At 41.2% G+C, this 18,156-nt stretch overlaps 1 protein-coding gene across 6 annotated transcripts in view; it reads right to left on the bottom strand.

Moving 5' to 3' along the window:
• Window positions 1-4,684: 4,684 nt before the first annotated feature.
• The window catches only part of SPIN1 (spindlin 1), a 77,429-nt gene continuing 63,957 nt past the window's right edge, over window positions 4,685-18,156 (bottom strand). For all 6 annotated transcript variants that reach the window (XM_036991148.2, XM_073228920.1, XM_073228917.1 and 3 more), the window contains 2 exons: window positions 16,424-16,657; window positions 4,685-8,179 (listed from right to left, as the gene is read on the bottom strand). In XM_036991148.2, the coding sequence (XP_036847043.2) occupies window positions 7,980-8,179; window positions 16,424-16,657 (434 nt within the window). In that variant the 3' untranslated portion in view covers window positions 4,685-7,979. The remainder of the gene's footprint in view (window positions 8,180-16,423; window positions 16,658-18,156) is intronic.

Genomic DNA, 18,156 nt, shown 5'->3' with positions numbered 1-18,156 from the left:
TTCCCTGCTGTCTGAGGGGGTGCTATGCCCCGTCAACTCACGCTCATCTGGGAGCACAGAGCAATATTCCTCAGGACAGCTTAAAAATTCACAAAGATTCTGGAATTCTCAAGTTCCAAGTAACTACGAATATCCGTTTTGTTCCATTAAAAGACATGAGGATTCCATAAAAGGACTCAGATTACAAAATACATTTTTGCTGCAATCTGAACGCTATCAAAGCCGGGTGGGGGCTGCCTTGCTTCCAAGTCACCATTAAAGACCTTTGGGATACCAGCGTTTGAAATTCCACCCTGGAGAAGCCTCGGCAGACCCTGGCCTGCAGGAGTGATTCAGGAATGGAGCCTGTGCCCTCCAGAGGCAGGTGGCCTGCAGCCACCTCCGCTTCCTCAGAACAGAAGCTTGCTCCTGCTGCGGTCCCACACACTCCCCAGGGCCAGGCCAACTGGCAACAGCGCAGCGGCCCCAGCAGCGGCTGTGGCCCCAGCCGTCCTGACCCAGGCTCTTCTGGACAGACATTAAAGCAGCAGCTGCTGCCATTAAGCTAAATAAGGCAGCCAGCTTTACCCAGACCGCGGGTGGGGTCTCATGTTAAATGTCTATGCCAGAAACGTAATTAATGACAGAATGTCAAAGGCAGAGTGAATTTTAACACCTGCAAATATTTTCCCCTAGAACATAATCAACTCTTAAAACTTTTCCAATGAGAGATCAATTTCAGACAATATAACAGGGAAAGGAAAGGCAGTAATTGAACAGAGCACATCCGGGGCTACCTAGGGGTAGAAATGAGGACTGTGACCATCACTCTCTTACCATAAAACAACAGCCACGTTTCACAAGGTGTAACTGGCCTTGTTTAAAGAATACAACTTCCTTCTCCAGCAGCAATATTCTTCTTCTGAATGTGGGCCTGCTACTTAAATCGCCGCTCCCGGGGTTACCAATGACACTGCCACCCGCCAGTACCACATTACACAAGAGCACTAGAGAGGAAGGTCCACGCTTGCAGCTGCTGTGATGACTGAACACGTGAGCAAGGCAGAGATGCAAGCCTTTATTCACAAAGGTTGCATTTATAGTATGCTTCTCTGTCACAGTGAGAGAGAAAATAAGGGACAGCCACCAACATTTCAACAGTGCTTATCATGGAAATATTCCTGACAATGATGATAAATGAACAGACCACATGAAACTAATGGTTCAAGTGCCCTATGAACAAAAACCAAAGCAGAACATGGCCCAGTCTAAGTGACAGGGCAGCCACCTCCAAGGCTGGCACCAGACATACTGCCAGCATGGTGGCATGTCCCCGTGTGTGGGCTCAGGTCGGTACTGCACCCCCAGCAGCTCTGCCCTGGGAATTCACAGGCATCCTCTGAGACGGGCAGGACCCTCCCTGCAGGGAAGCGAGGAAGCCTCTGAGAAAGGCCAGCCAGCTTGCTGGAGAGCAGGCTCGGGCAGCTACACATAGCCCTGGGCCACTTGGCTCTTCTGGCAGTGCCCTTTTCAGAATACCCCTCTCCTACCAAACTAGAGCACTCATGTTATTTTAAAAATAATGAGCCTGTGTCAAAGTGACACCCGGTTAATACTGATTCCTTTTCCACTGAAGGGCTGGCAACAGGAAAGCCTAACTAAATTTTAACATGGCACAATGGGCTGAATCATGCTCCTCAAATTCATCAGTGGAGTCCTGAGCACTGGTACTCAAGAGTGTGACTGTGTGTGGAGATGGTACCTTTACAGAGAAGATTAAGGCACGGTGATGTGGTTAGGGGAACTTAACCCCATCTGACTAGCATCCCTATGAGAAGGGGAGAGTAGGAGAGTCACTCAGAGGGAGGACCATGAAGACACTGGGAGGGGAGGAGAATGCATCCACACCACGAGGGAGATCTCAGGACAACCAGCCCTGCCCACCCCTTGATCTCAGGCTTCCAGCGTCCAGAATGGCACAGAAATCTGTATTTCCGGCTGTGTTTGTTACAGCAGCCAAAGCTGACTGATACACATAGCATACGCAGTACCACCACAAAACTCTCGTCATCTACCACTAGCATGATTAATCAGAGCATGAACTTTTAAAAAATACAATTACCAAAATAAAAATGGCCAGTGATGATGGCTCAGACATTTCCAACAAGTATGTGTGAGCCAAATGAACGAACATTGGTAATGTTAGTTCCTGGGCCCCGATATGCCCATCTGCTCAGCTGCTCCCAGCAGCTACTCCAGCAGCAGACCATGGACTCCACCTCTCAGATGCTGTTTTCAGTCCTAACAAACTGCTTCCCCTGCAGGAATGTTCTGAAAATGACCAGTCTTGTTCTTCCTAGTGTGACAAAGCAGACTTTGGATAAATTAAGACACAAACCCAGTGCTTAAAACTATTTGATCATATAGTATTACAGGACAACTTAAAGCAACTTTTGCAACCAGTCCCCAGTAAATAAGAGACACATGCACATAAACAGTGCACAAGAAAGAACTACTTTCAGTTGGAGAGTCACAGTCCCTGGGGCTATCCTCCTTTCTGGTGGGAACGCCCACAGCCTGTCACACAGGCACGCGCATGACACACAGGTAGAAGATGACAGATTGCTTACAATCCCTCCACAGGACACATTCAAGGCCAAGCTCTGACACTATTTCGCAATCCACTCATGATGGGAGCACGGAAGGCTGAGCTCCCATCCCATGTGCGAGACTCTACGCCAAGGACAGTTTTTCAAGGTCTCCATCTGTCCTTTCCTCCTCCTCACCTGCTTCAGGAGTTCCAGCACAGAAACAGTCCACAGCTGTGTGTGATGTGCTGGCCCTGTAAAGGGTTTTAGGTAGTTCACCCAGTGCTTCAGGCTCTCCTGTTACCCAGAACGTCAATCACTAAAGTTTAAATTTAAGAGATCAGGAGGATGAGGACAGCGGGGAGCCAACTCACCTGTAAACAGCAAGAAAGGAACGAGGGACTGGCCTGCACTCAGTGTCCCCATCACCAGTGATGGGGGGAGTCGCACTACCTGGTCCACTGCCCTCAGTAAAAATTAAGCAGAATGAATATCATGTCATTTTTAGGCAAAATGATGTGCCAACACAATACCCAAAAACCATCTGCCACTGTGACACCCAAAGTTTTACGACCAATTTAAGGGCAGACAGAGATGACCTAAGAATGTCTGGAGAGGAAATTAACCCAATTCTCAACTCAGCAGCCCTAAAGCTTACAATGTATGATACAGGACAAACCAAATACTACAGAAATTGGGGATAATAACTGTGTATTACAATAATGTTAATGACATGTTTCAAGTGTCTCTGACATACAATAATTTCTACAATCTTGTGATGACAAATTTCTTCAGCAGGGGAAAAAAAACTTTGGGGTCTAATTCTTACTGCAGAGAGACTGCATAAAACCTCTTATTAAGGCAATCTGGAAATAAGAACACTTTTGGTTGTCAATTCATAAAGTAAGGTCATAACACAAGCATCCACGGATGCCACCCAAGACGAGCAAACTCACACTTCTGAGGCCATTCGGTCCAGAGGTGCCCCTACAGCAGCTGGGATCTGGGCACAGCACCAGGGACCAGGCCTCAGGGCCTCTGGGATCCTGGGTGAGGCCCTCCCCATCTCCCCAGTCACAGAGCAGGAGAAGCTGCACATCCCTCACAGGACAAAGAACCGAAGGAAACACTGGGTGGGGGTGCTTGACTGGAGTCTGCCAGTGCTCCCCGACCCGCGGGGCTGCTATGTCGCAGAGCTGTGACAGTACCAAGGGGCCCAATGGGCATGGAGGACTGCTCACGAGGGCCCACTCAATACTAAACCTGCTTTGTTGCTTTTGAGGGAAACATTTCCTGAGCTGTACTTTCAACACACAACTGACTAACCATCAGGAAAGAGACTAAGATGAGGCCTCAGTGAGCACATGTGCCCCGACCTGTACCTCCTCCACAGCTGTCTGTACCCCTGCAACCTGAGCCTGAGTCACCCCTGCGTCCCCCTGGGTATCCAAGACAAGGCTCCCTCGGCCCCTCCGGCAAGCAGGAAAGGGACCTGGTCCTGTCCTAGCCTTAAGCAGAGGACACTGGGCCAAACCCAACATGGAAACACTAAAAAGTTAATCTATTAAAGAAGCATCATAAACTCTACTTTCTACCTGAGTATCTCACCAAGGATGATAAAACATAAGAGAGCACATATAGATCACAGTATTACCTACATTTCTTAGTCCTTACCACAGAGAAATGGAGATTTTTCACTACACTCTCACTGACTAGTACTTAAGTATTAATAAAAGAAATACACAAGTATAATTATAAGCAGTATACAAATCAAGAATAGATGTGGAAGTATAAAATAATTTTTAATTTAATTTAAAAATTCTTTTAAGTGTAAAATTTTATGATAAATGAATGTCTCTCAATATCAAATCACAAACATTAATATTCTGGACTATATATCTGGGATACTGATTATCATCCCCTCACTTTTCAGGTATTACTCTGTATTACCATTCAAATAAAAACCCTAATTCTTTCTGTTTTTCTGTATATCTGATATTTACATGTGAAAAAGAGGGAAAAAAGGTTGCTTAAAGTCAAACTCAAACTTTAAAAACTTTTCAAGCAGGTTTAACACATCACATTTTGCTCATGAGCACAAAATGTACAGCCAAAAGTTGCACATAAAGGGTTTATTTTAAATGTTTTAAGGATAGGATAGGGTTACATCATAATTATAAAAATTACTTACAGAATTAACAGATTTATATTGTTTATACTTCTAAATGCAGAGAACAGGAAACTGTCTACACATTGTATAAAATAAAATTAAAATTAAAAATGAATTCAAGCTTGAAAGATGAGGTCATTTACCTAATTTTAAAATGCGAACACGAAGACCTCTGAACTATACACATTCATTCAAACTGCTGATGGAAAATACAAAAAGCGCAGCATTTCCAAGGAACCACAGACATTTCGACCATTATTATTTTCCGTTATAATAGTTGTTCCTGTTTTGTCTTTGGAGAACTTTCATTTTTGTTAAGACAATCAATCAGCTTAAGGATGTTTTCAGGCACTACAATTTGCGACAATCAAAACAGTCTCTAAAAGGGTCCAACAGTGTTCAGAGTCAAGCCAAATGCACTTCGGGGTTTGGCACGTGAAACAATAACAGAAATGAAATCTGGTTTAGAAGTCACTGTGATTGTTTAAAGGATGCACAGTCCCTCCAAATGCTGCATGACACAGACGACTGGAAAATCACCTTCTGTCGGCACTACGTTTGCTTCACCAGTGCATTTTTATCCTACAACCACTAAACAGCACAGGAAGCAATATACAGAAAATGAAAACAAATTAAAACAAAGAGAGAAAACAAAAAACCTAAGTATCTTTACCATGCAATTTTAGTTAGTTACACTGAACATTCTACTTAGACTAGAGCATGCAGAGAAGGATGGTCTGCTTTCAAGGTTCTCCTTTGAAGCTTTACGTGGCAGCCAGACATCACACACACGCACACACGACACAGTAATACTAGAGCAGGCCAATGAGGAAGGCCAATACATTTTATACAGATTCATGTCCTGTGTTGTCACAAGTCCCGTAATTTTGGAGATTCACGTTGGATTCCTGAGATCAAGGAACCAACATTCTGATACCAGGAAAACGCAAGCAATGCATGCAGATCTGATATGTGAGCCTAAAACAAGGCCTGGAATACTCGGCCAAGGAGCAGAATTTGTCATGGCGTAAGTATGGTTTGAGCCACCAAAAAGAAAAGACAATGGGGAAAAAAATGGAAAAACAAAAAAACCCCTTCCCCTTCCTTCAGCTCCAAAGGCAATAAAATGTAACAATGATAAAAATAATGATCATCATATCACATTCACCTCGACAGTGAATCATGTGGTATTAAGCTGCTACAGGTACTTGCAGGAAAAGCCACAAGCAAGTCTTTACATAACACTAGAAATGTTTCACAGCCTCAGGATACTTCCAAGACTGTTTCAGCCCAAAGTCACTAAGTCATGTTCGGGCAGTAGATGTGCAGGACACACTCACTCTGGGCCACACGTGTCATGTGGGTTTGGGGAGCCAGGTTTAGTCTTGAGACTCAATGCAGGGACTCTTGTAAATGCCACCAAGAAGCCAGGTGGCAGATCTGCAGCATGACACCTGGTCAGGCCCAGGAGGGGTGTCTGAGCTCCACGAGCTCACGGAGAGGAGAGGCCGCCCAGGCATTGGCCTGCAGGAACCACAGCCACACTGCAGCCAATGGGGGCACCATGGGACAAGGAGCAGGGCTGCTACTCCACAGCATGAGGCACGCCTTCCTGGATGCCAACAGGCACCCTGTGAACCGTGCAGAGAGGCTGGGAAACCACGGAATCTCTAACATCAAGAAGGGCCCTGATGGAGGTCGCTCCAGTTTCAGATGTTGACAGCATGTGTCTAGCCTTCTGCTCAGATTGGATTCACAGACTGCCTTGATCCTAGCTTTCAAATTGCCAGGGATCACCCAAATCAAAGTGATAGACGGTCATTCTGCCAGTATACAACCACTTATGCAGTTGTTTTGGTTAAAACAGTTACAGGAATAAGCCACAAAAGGATGAAGTGGGTAAGGGCTACTGACATAATTACACCCACAAGGCGCCTGGACCAAATGTGGCAGGGTTCACTGAATGCAAAAAACCCATGCGCACAGCACACCAGGGGTAAGAACATACAATGCCACACTGGTGTCAGGAGATTGAAGCTGGGAATTTGTCTAGACACTCTTTGTGGGGAAAAGTCTTCTGACGATAATCATGTACCAGTATCAGCAGTAATAAAAATAAGAGTGTCCCAGATAACTTTAGACGGCAACACCACCATTCTTAAACTTGTTATTTCTCATATAAAACCACTACGTTCTTCCAGAAACTTACCATATACAAACAGCTGATATACTGTTGCCTTTTAAATCCATGTATAAAAATCCAGATTACTGATTTGCACAAATAATGGACCAAATATGCCATCCAAAATACATCTGCATTACACTCTGTGGACCAAGTGCCTGGGCTTTGTTCAAAAACAAAAAGTACTGATAATAAAAAAAATGTGAACAAAACAATTTACAAAGTTTAGAATTAAAGGCAGCCTTTTACCCAGATTTCTGTTTTGTAAAATTCCAATGTACATCACTAAATTTCATAATGAAATTATGAACATTGTATTCACAACTAATTCATGTTTGGACTTATAAAGACTCCAGACTGAAAAGGTGTCTGAAATTCTGATTTTCACAAGCTGAATGCCCCTACATGCTTCTTGTGCCAAATTGAATTTTAAACAAACAGCAGTAATATACTAGATAGGACTGACTTTGAGTCAAGCACTCCTGTTAAACTGGAGAAAGTTTTTTTTAACCCCCATCCCAATCCACAAAGAAAGGACTGCCAATGAAGAGAGAGTGAGAGAAGAGAGAGAGAGTGTGTGTGTGTGTGTGTGTGTGCATGTGCACAGATCTGTGTGTATATATATATTATATATGTATACACAGATATAGATAGGTAGGAATAGATACATACATATATATATATATGTCAAAAAAGGCAATAACAAAAATACCAAACTATGCTTGCATGTGTCAGCAGAATGAGAGCACATTAAGGGTGAAGGGAACTGGGTAAGCAAGGTCTGGCACAGCCTTCAATGACTATGATACAAGCTTAACTTTTACCAAACCTGCCAGTAAATCCCTTCTAAACAGACTTAAGAGGAAGGGGCTCCTTACATAAAATGCTTTGTGTTCACATAAAAACCTGTACTATTTAGAACAAAACCAGTTCTTCTGGCAGAGATTGTGGGTTCGCAGGGACATTTAAGCTTTCATTAAACTGGAAAGCAATCAAGTCTTTATGTCTACAAATTATACATTTAATAGTTCCACAAATTTGGCAAAGTTTGTGATGACATCTAGGATGTTTTCACCAAATCGTAGACATAAATATGGAAATCATCATCAAACTTGATGAAATAGACAGACGGTTTGGCTTCTACTTGATGAATGACCATGCCAGTCCTTTTAGAGCCATCTTCTTTGGCATATTCCACTTGTTTGCCTACCAGGCTGTCCACAACTTCTCCTGGTTCCCTTTCTGCTGGAGGTGAATCATCTGCAGTTAAAGGGGAAAAGAGAATTTAAAGTCAATTTTTAGATACACACCAACTCACATGTCACACACCAACTCACATGTCTATTTTTAAAGTAATTAAAAACAGGTTTTTTTTACTATCTGAATTCATCTTGGTTCCTAGACCAAGAGTCAGCAACTTTTCTTCAAGAACCACACAATAAATGTTAGGCCTGAGGTTACATGATCTCTGTTCCAACTCCACAGCTCTGCTGCTGTCTCATGAAGAGTAGCTACAGCTGTCAGTGAACAGTGTGGCTGTGTGCCAGTGACACTGTATTTATAAACACTGTGCCAACCCCCAAGATACAGATGTGTGCAAATGATTCTGAAAATCATAACTAGAAATTCCTTTGGTTTAACTCTAGCTGTACCTGCCTTAGGGTAAGCAGTAAAAGAAGAAGATGGCCAAGAAAAAAATCTAAATAACTATGTAACTTCTTAAAAATAGTTTGGGTCACTCTGAAATAGGATTTCAAAGCAGTCAGTACCTACTGGGATGACTAACTGTGCTACACACTTAAAACGCCTACGTATTCCTTGTCATATCCTGTGAACCCTTGAAGTTTTCTCCTCGATTTCATTGCATTACACACCATCTTCCTAACTCAGTTTCAACATAAAAGATTTTCTGTACTTTAAAAATAGGTGCTAAGTGAACTTCATCCCAGGCCAATTATGATGGAATCTCCAAGGATGGCCAAGGCACCTGTACTTTTTATATGACCCTCAGGAAAATCTGACTGTTGGGAAGGAAAACACTGCTCTACAACCTGGCAAGAATTTTGTAAAATACAGGAATACACATATTATGGGGAGCAAACCACCACCACCAACAGCAAAGAGATAAAGCAAAAGAGACAACATGGAGATGAATGTCAGAAACCCCTTGTGGCTCCTGAGTAAGCCAGGCTCCTTCCCATACAGGAGAGCAGGGCGACTACCATTCTGCTCTGCCCAGGCCCTGCTGGGCCAGCAGTGCTGGGGCAGCAGCTGGCAGTGCACCTTCTCATTCTCACATATACCCTGGGCTGGACCAGGTCATGTATTACAATAAATCCTCTCACTGAATGACACACCCCAAACCTGCTACTCTGATCTCTGAGACTAACAGTCCACACTCAACACAAACAGTAAAACGCCTATGCACAAGTGTTACCAGTTCTGTTTAACAAAGAAGTGAAGGGAAAACCTAAGCTGAACTCTTTTCCTAGATATGCTCTTCTGTCAGGCAGCAGCACATAATGCCACACCTTCCTGGCACTTCCATTCACAAAGGAATCCCCAACACAGGACCGCCACACGTTTCACAGTAACCATGGCAGAGAAGGACTCAAACACAGGCCGTGGTAGAGCTTTGTATCAGAGCATCACCACTCTTTATAAAGTATAGTGGCAAATACACTTCCACACCAGTTGCAAAAATGCTTGCAATTTGGAGAAAGACAGGAAGGAAAGGATACAAGTGTGGTTGGGAAGGCAATGAGGGTGCAAATGGTCTCACACTCTCTTACCAAGTCAATGTGACTGACCTCGCCTGGATATTTCTCTACAAAAATTTAAAAATCCACTTCATACAGGTTGGAGAAATGCTTTTAAGGAATGCTGTCATGATAATTAGATTCCTGCCTGCATAAATGCTTTGTATTACACAATTGTAACACATGCGCACAAACAAAACAAAAAACCATTGAAGAAGGTAGAGAGCCAGAGACAAATGAGCACAAGAGTAGGTTCACTGACTGGCCTGTTCACAGGAAGTACTAAAAACACTCAGGAATTGATGCCACATTGCTAACACACTGTCAGCAACATCTGTCCAGGACAAGGGATCAAGTGTTTGAGGAAAGGCTGTAGAGTAGTTTAAAAAGGAAGAGGCTTACCCAAAAATGAAATTAAGAAAATAATTCCACTTTACAATATCATGTAAAAGAATAAAATACTTTGGAATAAGCTTAAGAAGTACAAAATTTATACACTGAAAACTACAAGACACTGTTGACGGTAATAAAAAAATATCTTAACAAATGAAAAAACATCCCATGCTCATGGGTCACAAGGCTTAAAATGTCAGGATGGCAGTACCCCCCAAAATGATGGGGAGATTCAGCACAGAATCCCAGCTGGCCTCTTGGAGGGAAGTGATAACATCCCAAATTTCATATGGAGCTGCAAGGAACCCAGGACAGCCACAACAATTCTGAAAAAGAACAAATTAGGAGGGGTCGCACATCCTAATTTCACAACTTACCACAACGAGGTGTAATCAATCAGGCGTGGCCCTGGCAAAGCCACAGACATATGGCCAAACACAACAGAACTGACAGTGCAGAAATACACCTGCACACCTGGAATCAGCCGGCTTTCAACAAGAATGCCAAAAACACTCAATGAAAGTACTCTTTTCAAACAAAGTGCAAAAGTAATATGGTGGGCCCTCACACCACATCATACAGTTAACTCAAAATGTATTAGATCTAAATAAAAGTTAAAACCCTACATGTAAGAGCAAATATAGTGAAGACTCTTAGAAGAAAATGTAAGGGTAAATCTTCCTAATCTTGGATTTGGCAAAGGACTCGGCAAAGGATTCTTAGATACAACACCAATGAAAGAAAAAAGATAAATGGGACTTCAGCAACATTAAAAACTTTTGTGCTTCAAAGCACACCATCAAGAAAGTGAAAAGACAATCCATAGAATGAAGTAATGTATCTGCAAATCATGTACCCGACAAGAGACTTGTACCTAGAATATTGACTCATACAACTCAAGAGACAACCCAATTGAAAAATGGGGAAAGGACTCTTTTCCTCAAAAAATAGACACTTATCCAAAGATGTACACATGGCCAAGAACACATGCAACAATACTCAACATCTTAGTCACCAGGGAAAAAACCAAACCAAAACCACAGAGTGAAATGTCATTTCACAACCACAAGGATGGCTAGAATCAAGAAGTCACAATACCAAAACATACAATAATTAAAATGGCAAAAAATCAAAGACAAAGACAGGGTAGTAAAGGCAGCCAGAGAGAGAAAAAGGATGACCTACAAAGGAAAACCCATCAGACTCTCATCAGACTTCTCAACAGAAACCTTACAGGCCAGAAGAAAACGGCATGATATATTTTAATTCAATGAAATGGAAGGGCCTTGAATGAAGAATACTGTATCCAGCAAGATTATCATTTAAATTTGAAGGACAGATTAAACAATTTCCATACAAGCAAAAGCTGAGGGTATTTGTTTCCCACAAACTACCTCTACAGAATATTTTAAAGGGACTGCTCTAGATGGAAGCACTTCTAAGGCTAAACAGATGTCACCAGAGAAAATAAAATCACAGCAAAGAAAGCAGACCAACCAAATACCAACTAAAAAATAAAATCCACTATCCACAAAAGCAGTCACAGGAAATGCAAAAGAGCACAGAATAAAACACCTAACATATAAAGAATGGAGGATGAAGAATAAGAAGGGAGAGAAATAAAGAATCATCACACTGTGTTTACAATAGCTTAATAAGAGAGTTAAGTTAAACAGTTAGATAGTAAAGAAGCTACCCTTGAACCTCTGGTAACCATGAATCCAAAGCCTGCAATGGCAATAAGGACATATCTATTGATAATCACCCTAAATGTAAATGGACTGAATGCACCAATCAAAAGACACAGAGTAAAAGAATGGATAAAAAAGCAAGACCCATCTATATGCTGCTTACAAAAGACTCACCTCAAACCCAAAGACATACACAGACTAAAAGTGAAGGGATGGAAAAACATACTTCATGGAAACAACAGGGAGCAAAAAGCAGGTGTTGCAGTACTAGTATCAGACAAAATAGACTTCAAAGCAAAGAAATTAACAAGAGATAAAGAAGGACATCATTACATAATGATAAAGGGGTCAGTCCAACAAGAGGATATGACCATAATAAATATCTATGCACCCAACACAGGAGGACCGACATATGTGAAACAAATACTAACAGAATTAAAGGAGGAAACAGAATGCAATGCATTCATTTAAGAAGGCTGCAGAATAGACCACATACTAGGCCACAAAAAGAACCTCAGTAAATTTAAAAAGACTGAAAGTCTACCAAACAATTTCTCAGATCACAAAGGTATAAAACTAGAAATAAACTGTACAAAGAAAACAAAAAGACTCACAGACACATGGAAGCTTAACAACATGCTCCTAAATAATCAATAGATCAATGATCAAATTAAAACAGAGATCAAGCAATATATGGAGACAAATGACAACAACAGCACAAAGCCCCAACTTCTACGGGATGCAGGGAAGGCAGTTCTAAGAGGAAAGTATATAGCAATCCAGGTCTAGTTTAAGAACGAAGAACAATCCCAAATGAATAGTCTAAATTCAGAATTACTCAAACTGGAAAAAGAACAAATGAGGCCCAAAGTCAGCAGAAGGAGGGACATAATAAAGATCAGAGAAGAAATAAAATTGAAAAGAATAAAACAATAGAAAAAAAAAATCAATGAAACCAAGAGCTGGTTCTTTGAGAAAAAAAAAAATAGATAAACCCCTACCCAGACTTATTAAGAGAAAAAGAGAATCTACACACATAAACAGAATCAGAAATGAGAAAGGAAAAATCACGACACACCCCACAGAAATACAAAGAATTATTACAGAATACTGAGAATCTATATGTTAACAAGCTGGAAAACCTAGAAGAAATGGACAACTTCCTAGAAAAATACAACCTTCCAAGACTAACCTAGGATGAAACAGAAAATCTAAACAGACCAATTACCAGCAATGAAATTGAAGCAGTAATCAAAAAACTACCCAAGAACAAAATCCCGGGCCAGATGGATTCACCACTGATTTTTATCGGACATACAGAGAAGACATAATACCCATTCTTCTTAAAGTTTTCCAAAAAATAGAAGAGGGAATACTTCCAGACTCATTCTATGAAGCCAGCATCACTCTAATACCAAAACCAGGCAAAGACCTGACCAAAAAAAGAAAATTACAGACCAATATCCCTGATGAACACAGATGCAAAAATACTTAACAAAATATTAGCAAACCAAATTCAAAAATACATCAAGAGGATCATACACCATGATCAAGTGGGATTCATCTCAGGGATGCAAGGATGGTACAACATTCGAAAATCCATCATCATCCACCACATCTTCAAAAAGGACAAAAACCACATGATGATCTCCATAGATGCTGAAAAAGCATTCGACAAAATTCAACATCCATTCATGACAAAAACTCTCAACAAAAAGGGGATAGAGGGCAAATACCTCAACATAAGAAAGACCATATATGACAAATGCACAGCCAACATCATACTTAACAGCAAGAAGCTGAAAGCTTTTCACCTAAGATCAGGAACAAGACGGGGATGCCCACTCTCCCCACTGTTATTCAACATAGTACCGGAGGTCCTAGCCACGGCAATCAGACAAAAAAACAAAGAAATACAAGGCATTCAGATTGGTAAAGAATAAGTCAAACTGTCACTATTTGCAGATGACATGATATTGTACATAAAAAACCCTAAAGACTCCACTCCAAAACTACTAGAACTACTATCTGAATTCAGCAAAGTTGCAGGACACAAAATTAATATGCAGAAATCTGTTGTTTTTCTATATACTAAAGGTGAGCTAGCAGAGAGAGAAACCAGGAAAACAATTCCATTCACAATCGCACCAAAAAGAATAAAATACATAGGATTAAACCTAACCAAGGAAGTGAAAGACCTATACCCTGAAAACTACAATACACTCTTAAGAGAAATTAAAGAGGACACTAACAAATGGAAACTCATCCATGCTCTTGGCTAGGAAGAATTAATATTGTCAAAATGGCCATCTTGCCTAAAGCCATCTACAGATTCAATGCAATCCCTATCAAAACACCAACAGCATTCTTCAACGAACTAGAGTAAATCATTCTAAAATTCAAATGGAACCACAAAAGACCCCGAATAGCCATAGCTATCCTGAGAACAAAGAATAAAGCTGGGGGAATCTTGCTTCCCAACTTCAAGCTCTACTACAAAGCCCCAATAATCAAGACAATTTGGTACTGGCACAAGAAGAGACCCACAGACCAGTGTAACAGAACAGAATCTACATATTAACCCAAACATATATGGTGAATTAATATATGATAAAGGAGCCATGTACATACAATGGGGAAATGACAGCCTCTTCAACAGCTGGTGTTGGCAAAACTGGACAGCTTCATGTAAGAGAATGAAACTGGATCACTGTCTAACCCCATACACAAAAGTAAATTTGAAATGGATCAAAGACCTGAATGTAAGTCATGAAACCATAAAACTCTTAGAAAAACACATAAGGAAAAATCTCTTGGACATAAACATGAGCAACTTCTTCATGAAGATATCCCCCCGGGGCAAGGGAAACAAAAGCAAAAATGAACAAGTAGGACTATATCAAGCTGAAAAGCTTCTGTACAGCAAAGGACACCATCAACAGAACAAAAATACATCCTACAGTATGGGAGAATATATTCATGAATGACATATGCGATAAAGGGTTGACATCCAAAATATATAAAGAGTTCACACACTCAACAAACAAAAAGCAAATAATCCAATTAAAAAATGGGCAGAGGATATGAACAGACAGTTCTCCAAAGAAGAAATTCAGATGACCAACAGGCACATGGAAAGATGCTCCACATCGCAAATCATCAGAGAAATGCAAATTAAAACCACAATGAGATATCACCTCACACTTTAGGATGGCCACCATACAAAAGACAAACAACAAATGTTGGCAAGGATGTGGAGAAAGAGGAACCCTCCTACACTGCTGGTGGGAATGTAAATTGGTTCAACCATTGTGGAAAGCAGTATAGAGGTTCCTCAAAAAACTAAAAATAGAAATACCTTTTGACCCAGGAATTCCACTCTAGGAATTTACCCTAAGAATGCAGGAGCCCAGTTTGAAAATGACATATGCACCCCTATGTTTATCACAGCATTATTTACAATAGCCAAGACATGGAAGCAACCTAAGTGTCCATCAGTAGATGAATGGATAAAGAAGTCGTGGTACATACACACAGTGGAATATTACTCAGCCATACGAAGAAAACAAATCCTACCATTTGCAACAACATGGATGGAGCTAGAGGGTATTATGCTCAGTGAAATAAGCCAATAAGAAGTATCAAATGATTTCACTCATCTGTGGAGTACAAGAACAAAGAAAAAAACTGAAGGAACAAAATAGCAGCAGACTCACAGAAACCCAAGAATGGACTAACAGTTACTAAAGGGAAAGGGACCAGGGAGGATGGGTGGGAAGGGACAGACAAGGGGGAAAAGGGGGCACACATAATGTAGGGGGTGGGGGGCACGGCGAAGGCAATGTAACACAGAGAAGACAAGTAGTGATTGTATAGCATCTTACTATGCTGATGGACAGTTACTGTTTATGGGGTATATGGTGGGGACTTAATGATAGTTGCTCATGTAACTGTAGATTAATAATAAGAAATAAAAAAAAAAAGACGTTGGACAACAGTTAAGTGTTGATAGTATGTGGAGAAATCAGAGCCCTCACACACAGCTGGTTAGATTGTACAACGAAAGGGTACACTGCTCTGAAAATTGGTCTGGCAGTTCCCTAAACAAGTCCACATATAGTGACCACTATGCCCCCCAATTCCACTCCTAGGTGTATACCCAAGAGAACTGAAAATAAATGTCCACTCAGGAACATGTACACAAATGTTTATAGCAGCATCTTTCACAATATCCAAAAGGCAGAGAACATTGCAAATGTCCATTCACAGATGAATGAATAAGCATTATACGGTCTAGCCATACAATGAAGTTTTATTTGGCCACTACAAGAAATGAAGTTCTGACGTGTGCTGCAGCACAAATGAGCTTTGGAAACATGATGCTGGCTGGAAAAGCTAGTTACAGTGGACCCTGTGTTATATACTCCATTGATATGAAAGTCTGAAGTCCAGAACAGAGACATCCACACAGAAAGTAAATTATTCTTGGCAAAAGGGTGAAAAATTCGACATCCTATGGTTGGCACGTAACTAAAAGAATAATCACATATCCCTAATAATTTAAAATAAAAAAGTATCTTCAAAAGTTAACCAAGTATCTTGTTCTAAAATTCAAATCCCTTTTGAATTATCAAAAATAATTGCTGTCAATCTATACTTACTAGAATCAGGCATAATGCGCAGGTCACCTTCTTTATAATCATCTAAGAGCTGGTACATGTACAAAACAGGATCTTTTTCATAGGTAATGTAAAACCATGTGTTCATTATAGGGGCGCGTGCTAGGACCATTCCCCTCCACTCGTCCTTGGAGCCATCCTCGGTCTCAAACATGTGCTCCACCGCCTTGCCAATCATCGTGTCAGCTAAGTGTGCGTCGCTGATTCGGGAAGTTGCTGGGTTCAAGAAAGCAAACAATTATTTACAAAGTGTCTTGTTCAACATGCATGCACTATGAAAACAGCTTATTCAAAGCGGCAACCTAAAGAGCTGTCCACACGGTTCACCAGCATCAGAACCACCCAGTGGCCTTCACATGGATGGTCAAGCCCACAGACACCCAGGGACCGAGACCAGATCTGCCAGATTTGATTTCATAGGGACAGTTTTGTACCAAGTCAATTATTGAGAGAATCTGCTTTTCTCCCTTTTCTTTTTCTGAACTAAATTAGAGTTTTCAGTTCTTTAAGTATACGGTGTTTTTATTACTGTTTAAGTGGCTGGTTTTAAACTTTGTGAAAATCAGAATATCCAGGAGCATGCCTGCAGGCCCTCCTTGTTCCCAGCCACTACAACCACAAGGCAGGCACTGAACAGGACACTCAGCCTGGTGGAGGCATGTGCCCCTCATGCTCCAGCCCTGTCTGCCCCCCCACCACGAACCATGCCCTCCTCCTGCTTAAAGCTCCAGCGCCTTCCCTCACACCTGAGGGGCAAACTGCCAAGGCCCGCAGACGGTGGCCCTAGGGCCCTGCAGTAGCCCTCGGCCCACCCTGGAGGCTGTCAGGACAGGCCCGCAAAAGGAACCTTCGCAGTCACCTGCCCAGTTCTACTTCCTAAAGACGTTGTCCTTGTCTGGGATCTCGCTTTGTGTGTTGACCTGCATTTAGCAGAGGTCTTCTCTGTCTTGTTTCCAAAACCAAGATCACTGATTATTTGTTGTACAAATTAACTTGTTCTGAGGAGTGGGCCACTGTAGATGGCTGTATGGTGAGGAGCCTGGCCTCCCCACTGGGTTTCAAGAGCCCCCCACAGCCCTGCTCCATATGCAATGACCAGTGTCATTTCTTTTTTTCACTATTGAGAAAATTACAGAGGACCCTACTGATTTTCTCTGGTTCTCACATTTTTTATAGACAAATGTCCTTAAAAAAAATCTAGCATCCCTATCTCACTCATGAGTGCTTCTTTTTTAAATAAAATCTAAAGGAACAAACATGAGAATTTCTTAGTAAAGAGACTGCTATCCACCTTTATCAGGACACTCGTGGTCTTCTTTAAGTATGCAATAACTATCAAAACTTACATAGAATTAATTCCCACTGTGCAGGACAAGAAAACAAAATCACAACAGTTTCTTCATAAACCTACCACTTCATAAATTATAAACGAAACATCTAAAAGTATTTTAAAATACCCACATAGGAAGCATACTTTTAATGAAAAGTAACTATTCCTAACAAAAAAAAATTGTAAAAGAGTGACACAATTTTATATTTTTGTAAATCTCAATGTCTAGGTTTTAAAAAGGACAACTAGATTCTCTTATCAGTTGTATGTTCTTCTGGCTGTGTAAAATCTAGCCTCCCAAAGATATGTTGTTGAAGACTGTTCTATTAGTCTTTTCAGGTAATTCTAGATATTCTTTTGTACTACATCTAAACTCAAGTGGTAG

Source organism: Manis javanica, chromosome 2 (assembly GCF_040802235.1).
Source record: "Manis javanica isolate MJ-LG chromosome 2, MJ_LKY, whole genome shotgun sequence".
In the NCBI taxonomy this organism is placed as follows: domain Eukaryota; kingdom Metazoa; phylum Chordata; class Mammalia; order Pholidota; family Manidae; genus Manis; species Manis javanica.
Note: the sequence above shows the minus strand (reverse complement) of the source record. Positions and strands in the feature narration are given on the sequence as shown.